The following is a 15699-nucleotide window of genomic DNA, read 5'->3' on the forward strand; positions in this document are numbered from 1 at the left end:
ACCCGACCCAAGTTAAGGTCCGGAGTCCATTCCAGCCAGTCCGCCTAAGCTTGTTAGGTTGTCCCAAGAGTGACCTAAAATTTTAATTCTTCCTCCACTTGGGCGGGGGGTCGCAAGATCGCTGGTTGTGTGGTTGATCCTCTCCCAGGCGTCCGTTTCCTATCATCTCATGAGGTCACTCCGGGGTCATTTTCATCGCTCTCCCTCTTTCCACTGTTTCCAGGGAACCTGCGCTTAACGGCTTTTGTGATCCTTCTAGACGTAGTTGTCAGCCTAGAATCTCCCCCCCCTCCTCCTCCTCCTCCTCTCCTCCCGGCTATGCCTATTCCTGCGACGGTCTAACCTCCATACGGTGATCAACCCTGTATTTTACCTCATCGGAACGGGGCCGTTATACTACTGAGTTTAACCCACTGTCCACCACTGCTCAATCTCCTCCGAGTCTTCTTTCCCCTCCCCACTTCTCCGGTTCAATCTGCTGCCATTGCCAGGTGCAAGAATAATATATATATATTTTTTTTCAGGTACGAATCATCGAGGCTAAACTAGTGTCCTTACTTCCCAACTCCGGAGTAGGTTGCTGCCCAGTGCCCGCTAATGGCATTGGCATATAGTCTAGCCTAAGGAATCTACCCTCGGTGACTAAATCGTGATTCGTCTTGAGCTTTCTCCAGATCTCCCTTCATTAACTATACTACTGCTACTACTACTACTATTCATCTCGCGTCCGCTCCATCCCGCCCCGTGCCCGACAGCGCCGCTGCAGAATCCAGCCGGGCCCAATTCGCTGGGTCTCGTAGTATGCGAGCGCCGCCTGGCCACTGTCGGGAGAAAAGCGACCAGCGTGCAGCTCTCCGGGTTCACGCCCACAAAGCATGGAAACGCTCATCAACCTCTATCCTCATTCATGGACCAACGAACCCGCCTGCAGAAGGCGTGCGATGCCTGCAGCATTCGGAAAGTAAAGGTACACACTTGGTGGTCCATTGGGTTGATCTATTAGAGGTTCGCGAGTATGCTGATTTGCGTTGGAAAATTGACCACAGTGTGATACCAGCGGACCACCTTGTCGGTCATGCGCAAGCTTGGACATACCCTGCACGTTTTTCCGACCAAGCCGTCGTCGCGGACCGCCGAATCGGCATGCGGAAGCATTCAAGAAGCGCAAGCTCGCGGAATCCTCACCTTCGGGCTCTCCAGGCCCGGCGGATCCCACCTCACCTGTTCCCCTCAATCCAGGAGGCGTGATTATACCATCGCCTCCCTATCCTGCATCGCTGGAAGCCATATGTTCGATGCCCACAATCCGGCTGCTGATCGATGATTATTTTACCTATATCCACCCGCTAGTGCCTATCCCTCATGAGCCCACGTTTCGCGCGGCGCTGGAGCGGCGGGAGGACCTCACGAATCGGACCTTTCTGGCTCTGGCAGCGGCCATGATCGGGACCTTGGTGGCCTCGTTTCCTCGGAGACCGAAGCGTCACCTCAAGACAGATGCCGAGAAAGCGGCATTCCCGCACTCTATGGCACTGGTTAATCGATGCCACGAGGTGGCCGTGCAGGCTCGCGGTACCGGATACCTCGATCGAACTGCGACCGTGTATGATGCCGCAATCAGCTACCTTCTGGGACTCTGCTCCTGCTACGCTTGGCATATTCGACGATGTCGTGTCTACTTTGCCGAATGCCTCACCATGCTCCATGTGTACGACCTTTACCGCCACTCGAACCGGTTATCCTTTATTACAATCTCGAGTCCCAGGTCTGCCTCGTCGCACCTTTCCCAGGAACCGAATGGTGGATCTGCACAAGCCTCTGTCAATATGATCGAACGAGAACTCGGCAGGCGGTTGTTCTACATCATCCTAGTCGGTTATCGCACGATGCAGCAACTGGGCGCAGGCGACACCATCATCCATGTTCCGCCTGAAACCCCGACAGAACGCTATCCTCCTCTCCCGCTTGAAGTCGACGACGAGTTCATATATGCTACACACTCTGATCCACAGCCGCCCGACCGCGTCTCGCGCATGGTGGGATTCATCACCAACGTCCGCGTGATGAATTCGTATAATCCACTCTCCGCGTGGGAGACGGCATTTGGAAGCGGCCAGATTCTCGAGTGGGAGCGACAACGCTCTCTTCTGTGTCAATGTCTGCAGAATGCCAAGATGGCCTTCAATGGCCTTCCGCGAGAGCTGGTTATTGGGGGGTTTCATAGCTCGGCGCCCAGCAAGGGGCAAGAGAGCGCTAGCCCCAGCCCACTGTCTGGCGCGAGCGACTCCCAATCTTATCAGCGCCATGTGCAGTTCGAGATCCAGAAAGCAAACATCTATGCCAGTCAGCTTGCTGTACGATCGTATCTGGTGGAAAAGTATTGGGCCCTGTACGGCGCTGTGAAGAGGCATCAACAGCCGCCCGAGCTTGCTACTGGCAGTCCTTCGCCCATGAAGAGTGAAGGCGGCCAACCTCATGCCCAGGCCGCATGGGACGCGGATGCTCAATCGGACTATATCGGAAGGACCATGGCTGAAGAGCGACGGCTTGTGATCCGCGACCTGTTCGCGTTGTTACAATCGGTGAATGAGATAAACATGGAGCCCAACGGCGCGAGCTTTGTACGCCTTTTCTAATAAAGATTTTCCGGAATTGAGTTCTCGCTAATCACTAATTATGAACAGACAGCGAAAGTCCGCCAGGTCGCCTCCACTCTGCTGAATTTCTCGAACACCCACGCCCCCTCTACGATCAGCGGCCCGCAACCCCTGACCAGCGCCGAGGTCGAGTCATACCTCCGCGCTTTTATCGACACGCTCATGCGCCTGGAGGGCCTCGCTTCCTCGGATTTAAACAAGGGCCGGCAGCCGCCGGACGTTTCCGGACGGTCCATGAGCTATCTGAGCGACCACGACCGGGACGAAGAGGAGCTGCGTCAGTGGGCGGGCATCCACGAATACCAAGCCAGGATGGCTGAAGAGGGAGGAATGTTTTTTCAACAATAAAATGGTTAGCGTCAGGAGCTCGTTGTTTTTGAGTGACACGCGGTGTTGTGGTTTGTTGATGTGGGAGATTTAGCATGTTGTGTTTGGAGTCTGGTGGAGTTTTTGTTTTGCTTGAGGAGGATGTCTGAATTAGCGGCTGTTTGCTGGAATTATTAATGTGATACTAGTAGTTATGAGGTATGGGTGACTGTAAAATATGTACTGGTCTTTGGACAATTGCTTGATTGTGTTAGGATTCTGCATTAAGCCCAAGACTTATACCCGGGGCCATCAATTCATGAACAAACTGCATCATTACTTGACTTATAATTATGACTTGGTGTCGTGGGTGTCGTTAGTTATACACTACCGTATGAATCAGTCAGCTATGCAGCGGTAACTAACCGAGCCTTATCGATAAGCAAGGCGGTCAACACCCGCCTATAAGAAGCAAAAATTCTCACTCGAGGCGCTTTTTCTCTTTTTCTTCTTCATACATATACTGATCACTCCTCCCTATTCACTTCGAGCATCCTCTCTCCATGGGTTCTTGAAGGGGAAATGGGAGGTCAGAGCAACCTCTGCTGACTTACCCCGGACTCTTCTTTTCTCTTATTGGGTGGAGCGTCTGGAAATACAAACAGCGGGACATCCCACAACCTTTCAAATTTCTACTGAAATTTTCTCTTATGGCGCACAAAGCGCGCAGGGGGATTTTGTGTAAAAAAGTAACAGTATTTTTTTTTTCTTTTTTTACGTACTCTCAGTCGTGGTGGTTGTGGTGTTATTCCTGGCGATAGTAGTCCAAAATCACATCCACACACTCCTTGAGTTGGTGCACCACCCTGGTTGGCTGAATGTCAGGGACCGCCCTGTCCGTCCATCCAGTCTTCTCCCGGTCTACCCAGAGAGTCTTGATGCCTCCTGCGCTGGCGGCGCCGGTGATGTCGAAGGGGTTGGCGCTGATGAGCCAGATTTCGTGGGTGCCAGTGCCAGTGCCAGTGTCAGTGCCAGTGTCCCCACTGCTAGCCTTACTCCTGGCTAATGAATTGACCCTCTCCTTCAAATACCCATAAGCAACCGGTGCAGGCTTATACCGTTTCACCCCCTCATCATCCACACTGGTTATCTCCATCGTCTGGAGAGAAGAAACAGCGTCATGGACATGGCTGATACACGCCTTGATCATCTCGACCGTCCCGTTCGAGAAGACCAGTGGCGTTAGTGTCGGGGTGTGGGTGAGGCGGTCGAGCGCCTCGGAAACGTCTGGGAAGGGCTGCAGGCGGTCGTAGGCTGCGAGGACGGCGGTGGTTTGCGAGGGGGTAAGGGTCGTGACGGTTGTGGTTAGGGCGGCGTGGAGGGAGGAGGTGGTGATTGTGTTGAAGGGGATGTATTTGTCTTTGACGGGGAGTGAGTTAGATTGGCATTCAAGGAAGTTTAAATAAGTAATTGAGGGAGGCTTTGGAAGAATGCAGCTGATGGTAGGCATTCATACCCATGCTATTCAACCTCCAGGTATATTCCAGCTGGTAGCGACGCCATAATTGGGCGATGTCGCGGGCGCGCTCCGCTCCAAGGTATTGCGCCAGTTCCTCAGTCGCTGCGTCGAAGGAGAGGAGGGTGCCGTAGATGTCGAAGGCGATGAAGATTTCTTTCATGGTGATTGTGAGAAAATGAGGAATGGAAGACTCAACTGGAGTTCTTGAAGGGCAAGTCGTAAGTAGTGCTGTATATACTTCGAGTTGCACGGATTCTGCGGAAGAATCCCGCCGCGGAACCCCCACAACGATGATGTCAAACTATCTTCATCGCCGCCCCGCCGCCGCGTTCTTCGATTTTGTTCATCGAGTTCTTCTGTACTACTGTGAAACTGTTCTGAGCGTTGTCTACTTCCACTCAAGTATGGCCTCGTCAGAAAACTACCAGGTCTTCCGCGAATGCCTCTCCTCCGCCATGGTGGAGAAATTCTCCGCCCCGGCGCAGCCCAAGAAAGCCCGGCGCAGTCGCGGGGCCGTGTCGCAGCGGCGCAAGCAGGTCTCGACCCCTGAAGCGGACGACCAGTCTCTGCCTGACCGGGCAAGTCCGGAGGAGTTGGCGGAGTTTGTTGATGTACGTTCTGCTACATATTCTGAGAGGGGTCGCATATACACTTAGTTGGAAGTTGTGTTGTATCAACCGGAGTACAGCCCCATGACATTGGACCCCCAACCCAGAGCGCCCACCCTGAAGCAGATGAATCTCACATAAAACCTACTAAAATCTATGGTACAACAGTTCCTCGCCAGCGAAACCTTCCCCGCCCTCCCCCCATCCCTCCAAACGCTGACCTACACCCCTCCCCCACCGCAACCACCACCAACAAGCACCAAAGATAACAAATCCACAACCACCTCCACAACCCTCACAGACGACAACAACAACAACAACCAGAACGACGGCGACGACACAACAGACCCCCGCACCCTCGCCGAAACCCTCTGCACCACCACCCTCCCCGCCTCCGTCCACGACACCCTAACCACCTACGCCCTCCTCCCACCCACCCCGAACAACGCCAAATCCAACCAGAACCCAGCGCAAGAAACAGCCACAGAATCTCTCATCTCCTTCTTCACCCCCATCCTGACCGACTACATCACCAGCGTCACAAAACCCCCGCCCGTCTGGGCGAGCACCCGCACCGAGGCGTGCGAGATCTGCGCCCGCGACTGGATCCCCCTCTCCTACCACCACCTCATCCCGCGCAGCGTGCACGCCAAGGTCCTGAAAAAGGGGTGGCATCCCGAGTGGATGCTGAATAGTGTGGCGTGGTTGTGTCGCGCGTGCCATAGCTTTGTGCATCGCATGGCGGGGAATGAGGAGTTGGCGCGCGAGTATTTTACCGTGGACAGGATTCTGGAGAGGGAGGATGTGAGGGTTTGGGCGAATTGGGTGGGGAGGGTGAGGTGGAAGGCGAGATGATTGTTTTGGTTTTCATTCTCGGGGTAAGGGAACCATTTTTTGAGGTTGAAGGTCAAGAGGTATAACTATATACTTTGGCGGTATATACTGTTTCGGGTTTGTATATATGAATACTAAAAGGCTGTGACACGAAGTAGATGAGAGTGTATCTTAACTAGTATAGACATAGAATAACACGCCAAGCGGCTGTCTAAATCGCTTAAACTCAATAGTATACTGTACAAACCCAACCCGGCCTCCAACACTCCAATCCATGCTTTTATCTGTTCGTACACATCCCCATGCCAGAAGAAAATCCCTGAACCCCAACAAACAAAAATGGCACGGTTTAAATTTACATCCCCCCCCCCCCCCTTTTAGAGGTATCGCTTCTCATGAATCTCCTCGTAACACTGAATATGGTCCCCAACCTGGAAATCACCCCACCCCTCAAAGGCCATCCCGCACTCGGTGTCCTTGCGCATCTCCGTCACGTCCTTCTTCACATTCTTCAGCGACGAGATGGTGCCATCGTAGATCGTCTCCTGTCCCCGCAGGACTCGCACCTTCTTCGTCCGGTTGATCAGCCCGTTGCGCACGCGACATCCGGCGATGCTCATCCGCTCGCGCCCCTTCAGCTTGATCTCGAAGATCTCGCCAATCTCCGCCTCGCCCGTCACCCGCACCGTCACCGTCGGCGGCAGGTGCTCGCTCAGCGTGCTCTTAACGTCGTCAATCAACCGGTAAATCACGTTGTGGTCCTTGATCTCCACTCCGCGCGCTTCGGCCATCTGCGCCATTCGGGGGTCGATGGGCATGTTGAACGAAATCACGTGTCCGTTGGCCGTCGCGGCGTGCTCGATGTCGAACTCGCTTACGGGGCCCACCTCGCAGCGAAGAACGTTGGCGAAGACCTCGTTGTTGCCAACGGCCGTGACCGAGTTCAGAAGCGCCTCGGCTGATCCGTGCACGTCGGCCTTGATGATGAAGTGCACGGGTTTGGGCCCGGACTGTTCCTCGCCCACGGCCTGGCCAGCTTCCTCTTGGCGGCGCCGCTCCATCAGCTCCTTGCGAGCCTCGTTGATAGCAACCGTGTCCTGACCCAACTTGTCCGATTCGCTCCGCTCGATACGGGCCTCGACGACAGACTTAGCCTGTTGCTCGGTTGTGGCCTCCAGGAACTCCGTGCCAGCCACCGGTTGCTCGCGCCACCCGTCAACCTCAACCGGCATGCCTGGCGTCGCTTCATGAACGGCAACACCGGCTTCGTTCCGCAGTGTGCGCACACGCGCCCAAGTCTCACCAGCAACAATAATGTCCCCGACTCGCAGGGTACCCCGCCGGATAAGCACCGTGGCCACACGCCCGTAGCTCTTGGTTGTGCCTTCAACTACCCACCCTTCGACATTGCCGGTTGGGTCCGCGCGGTGGTCGAGGACCTCGGAAAGAGTGACAATAGCTTCTTCAAGCTCCAACATACCGGCTCCCGTCTTGCCACTCACACCGATCGCTTGCACGTCGCCGCCATAGTCTTCGACATGGACGCCATGCACAGACAGATCTTGCTTGACCTTATCAGGATTGACTCCCTCCTTGTCCATCTTGCTCATGGCCACGATGATCGGGACGTTGGCTTCGGTGGCATGCTTGATGGCTTCGATGGTTTGAGGCTTGACACTGTCATCTGCTGCGACAACCAACACCACAATATCGGTAATGTCTGCACCTCGGCGGCGCATGTCCAGGAACGCCGCGTGACCCGGCGTATCAAGGAAAGTGATGGTCTTGCCCGAAGGCATAGCCACGGAGAACGCGCCGATGTGCTGCGTGATACCGCCGTGCTCCGATGCCACGATCGAAGAGTTGCGAAGCCAGTCAAGAATGGTAGTCTTGCCGTGATCGACATGACCCATGATGGTCACCACTGGAGGCCGCGGGGGCAGGCTCGACTTATCCTCCGGCTCAGGGGCGGCAGTCAGCTCATCCTCAGCTGTGTCAAAGATGGGCTCAAAATTGTATTCGGCCGCGATGAGACCGGCGGTTTCTGCATCCAGAACGTGGTTATGAGTGACTTCCTCGAATCCCATCTCTTCCATTCGCTCGATGAACTGCGCGTGTCGCACACCAATGACATCCGCGAGATTGCTGACGCTAATGAACTCGGGGAGGTACAAAGGACTAGGCGCGGCTTCCAACGCCTCCTTTTTCTTTCCGCGAGATTTCTCCTTCCGTTCCTTCTTCGCGCGCTGCCTTGCTTGCCGACGCCGTTGGTAGTCCTCGTGATCGAAGTCGTCCTCGTCTGCAAAGGCCGATTTCGACTGCTTGCGATAGTGTTCTCGTCGCTTGGCATATTTATCAACCTGGTCGTCCGTCTCTTCCTTACCGAGTCTCTGCAAAGCCGATGTGTCCCATGACCAATCATGGATGGATTTTTGAGGTTGATCCTGCGCCTCGCGTCTCTTTTGCCTCTCTGCTTCCATCTCGGCTTCTATTTCCGCGCGCTCTGCTTCTTTCTCCTCTTCCCTTCTCGACGCAAATTCGCCCAGAGCTTGTCCTCTTGTTGATGACGGGGCGGTCCATTTGTGTTCGAGTTTCCGAATGGGCAATGGTCTCTGCGGCTGCGACAACAGCTCAGGCCTTGGTGCGCGGCAGCAGGGACAAGTCATTTCTGTGCCACTGCAGACATACGTGCAGTCTGGACAGGCCCAATCAATGCTTTGTAAATGCTCGGAGATAGTGACGTTGTGATCGTCCCTGTATCTACCTGAGCGGACACGTCTATGATCTCCCTCCGCCATGGCTGCTGATGATCCCTCTTGCCAGGCGGAACGTGACCTTTCGTAGCCATGGCGTCGTGCAGACTGCTCATCAAGTGTAGAGTCTCGCACCGCTTTCTTTGCCGAACTCATACCCCAACGGGAAGTAGATTTCCGAGCCTGTCGAGCATCCGAAGACCCAGAAAGAACATCCAGAGGGCTCTGCTGCGCCTGTTTCTTGGCTTCCTGTGCATCGCGTGCTGCCTTCTCTTCCGGACTCAAACTCTGCGATACGACAGTCTTGCCTCCGATGCGGATAGTGAAAGTGCCTGTTTCGGCACTATCGGACTTTTCTGAAACAGTAGCGTCAGCGGTGGAAGATCTCAGCTGTGCTTGCCGCTGGGACAGCATTCTATCTCGTGCCGCCCTCTCTGCTGAAGTTAAGCCTGATGATGTTGGCGCACTGCTTCCCCAGCGGGGAGCAGATTTGGGAGACTTTGTGGTGGTAGCAGGCGAGCTCGGCTTGGAAGTTTTCGGAGATGTTGAAGAGATGATGTTAGCGGTCTGCTCTGTGGTTTCAGCGGAGCTCGGATCGGAACTGTTGGACGCTGAAAGGCCAGTGTCAGCGACCTTCTCAGGAGTAAGCTCCTGCTGCGCTTGCTGCGCCTGCTGCTTGACTACCAAAGCGTCTCGTGCCGCCTTCTCTGCCGCACTCAGACCCACAGGCCTGGTTGCGTTGCTTCCGAAGCGGGGAGCGAATTTTGCGCCGGTGAAAGTGGCTCTTTTCGAACTTTCGGCTGGGACGTTAGGCTGAGCAGTTCCGCTGGGGGTCTCGGAGGAGCCGGTATGTCGAGTGTCCTGCCGTGCCTCTTGTCCGGCTTTTCGTGCGACCTCTGAAGCCTCTCGCCGTCCTTGTTCTTCCAATTCCTTCGCCCTCTGTTCCATCATTGGAGCATCTCGCCGGGCCTGCTCTTCTTGTTCCCTCGCCCTCTGTCTGGCTATGATAGCATCTCGCCGGGCCTGCTCTTTTTCTTTTTTCGCCTTCTGCATGGCTATGATAGCATCCCGTTGGGCCCGCTCTTCCTGCTCCTTCGCCCTCTGTCTGGCTATTATGGCATCGCGTCGTTCCTGTTCTTCTCGTTCCCTCGCCAGCAAGGCATCCTTCCGAGCCTGCTCTTCCCGTAGCTTCTCCTCCTGCTTTGCCACCATAGCATCTCGAATTGCCTGCTCCGCCGGACTCAGGCCGACGGGTCGCGATGCCTTGCTTCCCCATTTAGGGGTGAGTTTTCGAGGAGAGCCAGAATCACCCGAGGATCCCCACGCAGAGTCGGCAGCAAAGGCCCGGAAGCCCCTCCGGGGCACATGGTTCAACACGGGGGCGAAAGCATCAGTTCGGCGGGCGGTTGCGCACGACCAATCGACACCTTGACGGCGAGAAAGCTAGACGCGAATATCGGCGTTAGTGACTGCACAGTCAAAGTAAGCACTCTGCACGATAGACTCACCTCCAAGCAAGCTCGCCTGTGCATGATGGAGGTCGTTTGCTCGCAGCGAGTGCCTTGGCGTCTAAAACTCCGGCCGATGGGGGAAAGTTGTCGGAGATGGCCCGGACCTGGAAGTACTCATCCTCCGCCCGCCTGGAGGTAAAACTGTCACGTAACATACGGAATTAACCAGGCACTAACTTAAAGGAATTATGTACAGAGCTGACTCAGCGATATCACCGTCCCGCTGCACGTGCGGTCGGCGCCCTCGCCGAATCGGAGGCCGCGATCGGGGAAGCTTATCGGAGAGCGATGAGGTGATAGCCCCGTTCTCTTTTCATCCTGCTCCCTCTTTGCGCCCTCTCTTGATCTTTCCTCTTCATACCGGTCGCTCAAGGGTTCTGCGGTGCTTGAATTGAGGAAAGGCGGTCTGCCATTGCTTCTGCGACCCTCCTAACTCTGAGAAACCACTCCATTCCACCTGTTTTCGCTTTTCCGGGCGTGATCTGAGTTCCCCGCGATGGAGTCCGAGGCTTTTGAGGATATGCAAAAAGGTGGTGGCAGCCTTCGTGCTGTCAAGGACTTGACGGCCGGTGCTGCTGGCGGCATCGCTCAGGTGCTCATTGGTAAGTGCTCAACTCATGCTTCCTGTCATATTTCCGTGCGCATCACGATTGGCACTGAAACTGGACCTCCGGTCCTTCTCCGCCTCACCGCGCTCAACACCGCGGCTATTCAATGGATCGCGTCGCACATTGACCGAGTGCTAACGACTCGCTAGGACAACCGTTCGGTATGTAGCGAGTGCTTTAAAGTCAATCCACAATTTGCGTCCTAATGCCCCCTAGATATCGTCAAGGTCCGCCTGCAGACAACCACGCAGTACTCCAGTGCGCTGGACTGCGCCACGAAGATCCTGAAGAACGAAGGCCCCACGGCCTTCTACAAGGGCACCCTGACCCCGCTGATCGGTATCGGAGCCTGCGTATGTCTTTCCATCTCACCCTAATAGCTCCCACCTCACCCCACACCTCCATTAACGCCCCTCCCAACCATATAGGTCAGCGTGCAATTCGGCGCCTTCCACGAAGCCCGGCGACGCCTGGAGGCGCTTAACAAGAAGAAATACGCGGACCCCACCCTCTCCTACACGCAGTACTACCTCGCCGGCGGCTTCGCGGGCATCACCAATTCTTTCCTGTCCGGCCCCATCGAGCACATCCGTATCCGGCTGCAGACGCAGCCGCACGGCGCCAACCGGCTGTACAACGGGCCCATCGACTGCATCCGCAAGCTGTGCAACCAGGGTGGCGTGCTCAAGGGTCTCTACCGCGGGCAGAACGTGACGTATCTGCGTGAGATCCAGGCCTACGGCACCTGGTTCCTGGCGTTCGAGTACCTCATGAATCAGGACGCCAAGCGCAACAACGTCAAGCGCGAGGAGATCTCCAGCCTCAAGGTCGCCACCTACGGCGGTCTCGCCGGTGAGGTCCTCTGGCTGAGCAGCTACCCCTTCGACGTCGTCAAGAGTAAGATGCAGTGCGATGGCTTCGGCGCGAACCAGCAGTTCCGGAGCATGACCGACTGCTTCAGGAAGACCTACGCCGCTGAAGGCCTGGCGGGCTTCTGGAAGGGGATTGGGCCGACCTTGTTGAGGGCGATGCCGGTCTCGGCGGGTACTTTTGCTGTGTATGTTTCACCCACTCCCTTTCGACTTGAATGGTGGCTAGTTTGCGTTCATACTAATCTCGTGGTTTAGTGTCGAGCTTACGATGAGGGCTTTGGGTTGAGGTAGTGCAGGTTAAATCAAACAGAAAAATCCAATTCAGAAAGAAAAAACAAAACAAAACATACAACCAATACCCTGCATCTTTACTATCTTATCTTTTCCTGATATCCAACCAGAGTACTTTATTCAACAGCACAAGGGACGGGGCAACTGGCATTCTAGACTGGAGCTTTGGAAGTGAAGTGATATATAGAGCCTCATGGATATTCGCCACGTTGAATAGATTTCCTTACACCGGCAATTCCAATTCGACACAAGCTGAATCTCCGGGATCATGGTACATGGTTCTGATAACAAAACCCTTAATTTGTCTCCTGCAGATCAGACTTACCACAGGAGATTAACCCCTTAAACGTTAGCTGAGTTCAGCTCCCAAACCCCAGCGAAAAATCCCCAAAGAAATCCTGCCACGCCGTCGGAAAGTAAAACAGATTCAAGCCGGGAAAGTCCCAGTCGCGCACAAACTGCTCCGGCACGAAAGACTGCAGATCGACCTGGGCGTCAAACAGGTCCCAGAAGTGGGGGTGGTGATCTGCTGCCATTGTGTCCTCTACTACTGTTTCTGCGGGATGAGGGCCCTCTACAGGGGTGTGTGTACCGGCAGTCGTCCCGCTGCTGCTGCTGCTGCCGCTGCCGCCGCTGCCGCCATGATACCCACTCGTAGGTATACTCTTCCCCGGTCTCCGTTCCTGGAAGATGCGGCTGTATTTCTCAATGCTCAGGTGGAGGATGTGCATGTAGATGTTTCCTGATCTTGGTTCTGGTCTGGTGGCTGAAGCACCAGAGGCCATTCTGGGACCGTGAGTACTGTCCGCGGGCGAGCTGGTCATTCCGGCCCGGTCACCTCCCCGTTCGACATCCAGGTGGAAAGCTGAAGCTTCCCCGCGAGTCGTTCGGGTCAACTCCGCAAGCAGCTTGGTCCCAAGCTCCAACAGCTCCTGGTGCTCGTCCCGCTGCTCGGGAAGCAGTCGGGAGAGCTTCAGAAGCAACAGGAAGCAAAAGGCGCACTTGGCCCAGACAAAGTCCATCGCATATTTGAGCTTTGCGAGGTAGAAGGCTGGTTCGAGGCTGATCAGACGGAGATGTTGACGGGCGGCGGATTTGGCGAGGTGAAGGATATTGCGTTCGACAGGGGTGATTGCTCTGTTTGTATGGGAGTGAGTGATTGTTTGATTTGTTGTGAACTTGCAAGAGAGATAGAAAGGGCGTGAATTGTGCTAGCAAGGAAATTCGAATCGGGAGTTCATGATGGATGCAAGGCTGCTGCTAACGTACGCTACGTTCTCGACGCCCATTGAGCGGAGCGCTTTGCAGTGGAGGATGAGCTCGGCCCAGCAGTGCTGGACGCTGAGGGCGGCTAACAGGAAAGGGCGTTCCTCTTGGGCTGGTAGAGAGTTGACTTTGAGAGGCACAAGCATTTAGTACGCTCCGTGGCTGGGTCAATTGCACTAAATGGCTCACCGATTATGCGCTGCCAGTCGCTGAGCGTCGTTAGTTCTGAGATCGTGGAATAGTACAAGGCATAGCGCTTACTCAAACCATAGATCAAGGTCGACCTTGGCCTCGTGGACGTACTCAGCTATGGCCTCTCGAGCTAGACTGTCACGGACGTCCAGTGTGTCGTTGATATTGGCTATTTGCCGCTGGTTAACATACTTCGTTGGACCGCCCAGTGGTTGTATTGGATGCATACCTCGAATGACATTCAACTGATGTCAGAGATCAGCTCCACTGGCAGTTCACGACAACTATCAGACACGTACCTCAACCTGAGAAAAGAGACGCATGTCCAGTACAGTCGACGCTGGGTGATGCAGCAAGATTCGGCAGCGACGAGCATTGCCCTTCATGCGTATACCAGGTGGCTTCCCGCCATCGACATGGAATCTGCACGGAATAGCTATCAATCAATCTTAAGGGGTATGCCTAGCTTGCAAACAGGGTCTTACATATGATCCAAAACCAAGAGTCCGAACCAGGTCCTGGACTTGCGCATCAAATAGCGCTCCTGTGCGTCCATGGCATCGTCAGGCATCTCCGCGGTGCTGTCGGTTCTTTTGAGTGTTAGCCTCTGAATCAGCTTCTCAAACGCCTCGTTCAGGCCCAGGTCCAACGCCATTCTGGTGGCGAAGGATAATATCAAGGAGCGTTCGGCCGTATAACAAGCCACGATCAGGAGCGCCTGTACTGATTCCAGGCAGGTCAACTTTCTATTTTGGATAACGACGCCAATCCATTTCTTGAGTTCCGCATGCAGAAAGTCAGGAAGTTGAGGATCGAAGCCTACGCCATCATATTCAGCATGCTGAAGAGAGCAGGCCCAACGGATCACAACCTACCCACAAGTGCACTTGCTTCAACACGGCTACCAATCGTGCAGATAGCATTGAATAACATGCTACTGCGCGAGCGTACTGAGGTGAATGTATCGACATCTGGGTCAAAAATGGGGATGTATCTATCCTGGACAACCCGTCAATAAGTGCTACCCATGTGTACGGAGACTTCCGGGATTACACACGCAGCCTTCGAAGAACCTAATCCCTAGTCATCAGCGGGGTTGCCAATTCACATTCTATAGATGATCACATACGTTCGAAAACAAGATATCGCTTGATCAGCAGTCATCAAGCCCTTGCATATGAAGTCTGAGATTGGATCTTCCCTGACATCAAATCCAGAGCGCCTCTGTCTGCACGGAGGCTGCGCCTCCGTGTCTATAGGTGATGGGATATGTAGCGAGGCAGATGTCGCCTGCGGATACCCAGCAGAAGAGGTTGTCGTAGCGAGGAGCATGGGCATGTGCCCTGGATTCGGAATCGCAGGACCCGGGCCAGGGAAAGATGTTTCGACGGGGTATGACCGATCCAAAATTTCGTCATCAGTGTGTACTTCGCCAAGTCCCTCATGCTGGAGTCGCTGCGAATGAAGATGAAGAAGCTCGTTCATGCCCTCTATCTGTGACCTGAGACGCTGAACTTCGGACTCGACATTCTGCAATCTCCTTACGTATGCATTAGAAGCCGATGAATGAATGTTGCCGGAGGAGAAGATGTGTGGGCAATGAGTGATGAGCTTACTCGGTTGCAGGATCTTTGGGGACCTCATAGAAGACGCATTGTTTGCGTGAACGTTTGCATCTGCTCATGGATAGGTATCAATTGCGAATGCTCGTCTGGTTGTAATCTGCATCGGAGCGAAGTAGAAAAGGATACCTTGAGCAGGGTCGTTTCCCATCACACCTCACCTACAAGAAGAAGTTATTACAATTGATTCATCCATCATGGGATAGACTTGAAGCCATACCTTCGAATGCCGACAAGCACTACATGCTTTCTGTCAATGGATTCAGTGTCTGGCTGCAGTGACAGGTCGAAGAAGAAGAGTATACCGGGATTCGTTTCTTTCCAATAGCAACTTGCATCACGCACGAGTCATCCGAATCCATGATATGATCCAGTAAGTAAAAGGAAATGAAGCATGACAGAACAGGGAGTGAGTGGGTCGATGCAAAAGGAAAGGCGGGGAGGCCGTCAATCATCGTCGGCTCGGCTAATCCACCATACCATAACAAACCACTGCCAGTTTTACATGGACTCCTTTAGACTTGGCTGAGAATCCCCCAACAACAACCTCTACTGAGCCCAGCTTTGCATTGTTTCCCTTATCATTGAGTCGGTTGGCTGTACACTTGGTGACATTCGCCGACAACTTCAAAGATTGACAACAGACACAATGGATCCTAC

At 54.4% G+C, this 15699-nt stretch overlaps 6 protein-coding genes across 6 annotated transcripts; 3 read left to right on the forward strand and 3 right to left on the reverse strand.

The window, feature by feature from the left end:
* Positions 1–477: 477 nt before the first annotated feature.
* BP01DRAFT_348974 (uncharacterized protein) lies at positions 478–3207 on the forward strand. The gene is made up of 4 exons (XM_025573740.1): positions 478–524; positions 615–967; positions 1047–2621; positions 2685–3207. Exons 2-4 carry the CDS (start codon positions 908–910, stop codon positions 3003–3005), a joined length of 1956 nt encoding a protein of 651 aa, XP_025427503.1. The 5' UTR covers positions 478–524; positions 615–907; the 3' UTR covers positions 3006–3207.
* A 283-nt stretch (positions 3208–3490) lies between these two features.
* BP01DRAFT_395035 (haloacid dehalogenase, type II) lies at positions 3491–4642 on the reverse strand (the record flags this gene model as incomplete). The annotated part of the gene is made up of 2 exons (XM_025578366.1): positions 3491–4382; positions 4480–4642. The coding sequence occupies 2 exons, from the start codon at positions 4640–4642 to the stop codon at positions 3769–3771; spliced, it is 777 nt and encodes a 258-aa protein (XP_025427504.1). The 3' UTR covers positions 3491–3768.
* A 212-nt stretch (positions 4643–4854) lies between these two features.
* BP01DRAFT_348981 (HNH endonuclease) lies at positions 4855–5945 on the forward strand (the record flags this gene model as incomplete). Its single annotated transcript, XM_025573741.1, has 2 exons — positions 4855–5137; positions 5270–5945. Exons 1-2 carry the CDS (start codon positions 4887–4889, stop codon positions 5943–5945), a joined length of 927 nt encoding a protein of 308 aa, XP_025427505.1. The 5' UTR covers positions 4855–4886.
* A 356-nt stretch (positions 5946–6301) lies between these two features.
* BP01DRAFT_395037 (translation initiation factor 2) lies at positions 6302–10285 on the reverse strand (the record flags this gene model as incomplete). Its single annotated transcript, XM_025578367.1, has 2 exons — positions 10186–10285; positions 6302–10120 (listed from the first exon to the last, which is right to left on the reverse strand). Exons 1-2 carry the CDS (start codon positions 10207–10209, stop codon positions 6302–6304), a joined length of 3843 nt encoding a protein of 1280 aa, XP_025427506.1. The 5' UTR covers positions 10210–10285.
* Positions 10286–10513: 228 nt separating this feature from the next.
* Positions 10514–12222, forward strand: BP01DRAFT_426320 (putative mitochondrial carrier protein (Ymc1)). Its single transcript, XM_025579789.1, has 5 exons — positions 10514–10790; positions 10946–10957; positions 11013–11149; positions 11225–11853; positions 11924–12222. The coding sequence occupies exons 1-5, from the start codon at positions 10685–10687 to the stop codon at positions 11952–11954; spliced, it is 915 nt and encodes a 304-aa protein (XP_025427507.1). The 5' UTR covers positions 10514–10684; the 3' UTR covers positions 11955–12222.
* A 96-nt stretch (positions 12223–12318) lies between these two features.
* Positions 12319–15427, reverse strand: BP01DRAFT_348990 (putative C6 transcription factor; the record flags this gene model as incomplete). The annotated part of the gene is made up of 16 exons (XM_025573742.1): positions 15345–15427; positions 15260–15289; positions 15169–15200; positions 15034–15093; positions 14547–14957; positions 14475–14490; positions 14293–14416; positions 13903–14236; positions 13717–13840; positions 13647–13662; positions 13487–13586; positions 13415–13434; positions 13229–13352; positions 12857–13096; positions 12612–12745; positions 12319–12485 (listed from the first exon to the last, which is right to left on the reverse strand). The coding sequence occupies exons 1-16, from the start codon at positions 15399–15401 to the stop codon at positions 12319–12321; spliced, it is 1989 nt and encodes a 662-aa protein (XP_025427508.1). The 5' UTR covers positions 15402–15427.
* Between the last annotated feature and the right edge of the window lie 272 nt (positions 15428–15699).

Source organism: Aspergillus saccharolyticus, assembly GCF_003184585.1.
Source record: "Aspergillus saccharolyticus JOP 1030-1 unplaced genomic scaffold BP01scaffold_46, whole genome shotgun sequence".
Taxonomy (NCBI): Eukaryota; Fungi; Ascomycota; class Eurotiomycetes; order Eurotiales; family Aspergillaceae; genus Aspergillus; species Aspergillus saccharolyticus.

What these genes read in the sequence shown, in the direction of transcription:
- BP01DRAFT_348974 (XM_025573740.1), top strand. Translation starts at nt 908, where the DNA reads ATGGACCAACGAACCCGCCTGCAGAAGGCGTGCGATGCCTGCAGCATT. An exon ending in GCAGCATTCGGAAAGTAAAG is followed by an intron (nt 968 to 1,046) that starts GTACACACTTGG and finishes AATTGACCACAG; the next exon opens with TGTGATACCAGCGGACCACC. An exon ending in AGCCCAACGGCGCGAGCTTT is followed by an intron (nt 2,622 to 2,684) that starts GTACGCCTTTTC and finishes AATTATGAACAG; the next exon opens with ACAGCGAAAGTCCGCCAGGT.
- BP01DRAFT_426320 (XM_025579789.1), top strand. Translation starts at nt 10,685, where the DNA reads ATGGAGTCCGAGGCTTTTGAGGATATGCAAAAAGGTGGTGGCAGCCTT. An exon ending in TGATCGGTATCGGAGCCTGC is followed by an intron (nt 11,150 to 11,224) that starts GTATGTCTTTCC and finishes CCAACCATATAG; the next exon opens with GTCAGCGTGCAATTCGGCGC. An exon ending in TCGGCGGGTACTTTTGCTGT is followed by an intron (nt 11,854 to 11,923) that starts GTATGTTTCACC and finishes CTCGTGGTTTAG; the next exon opens with TGTCGAGCTTACGATGAGGG.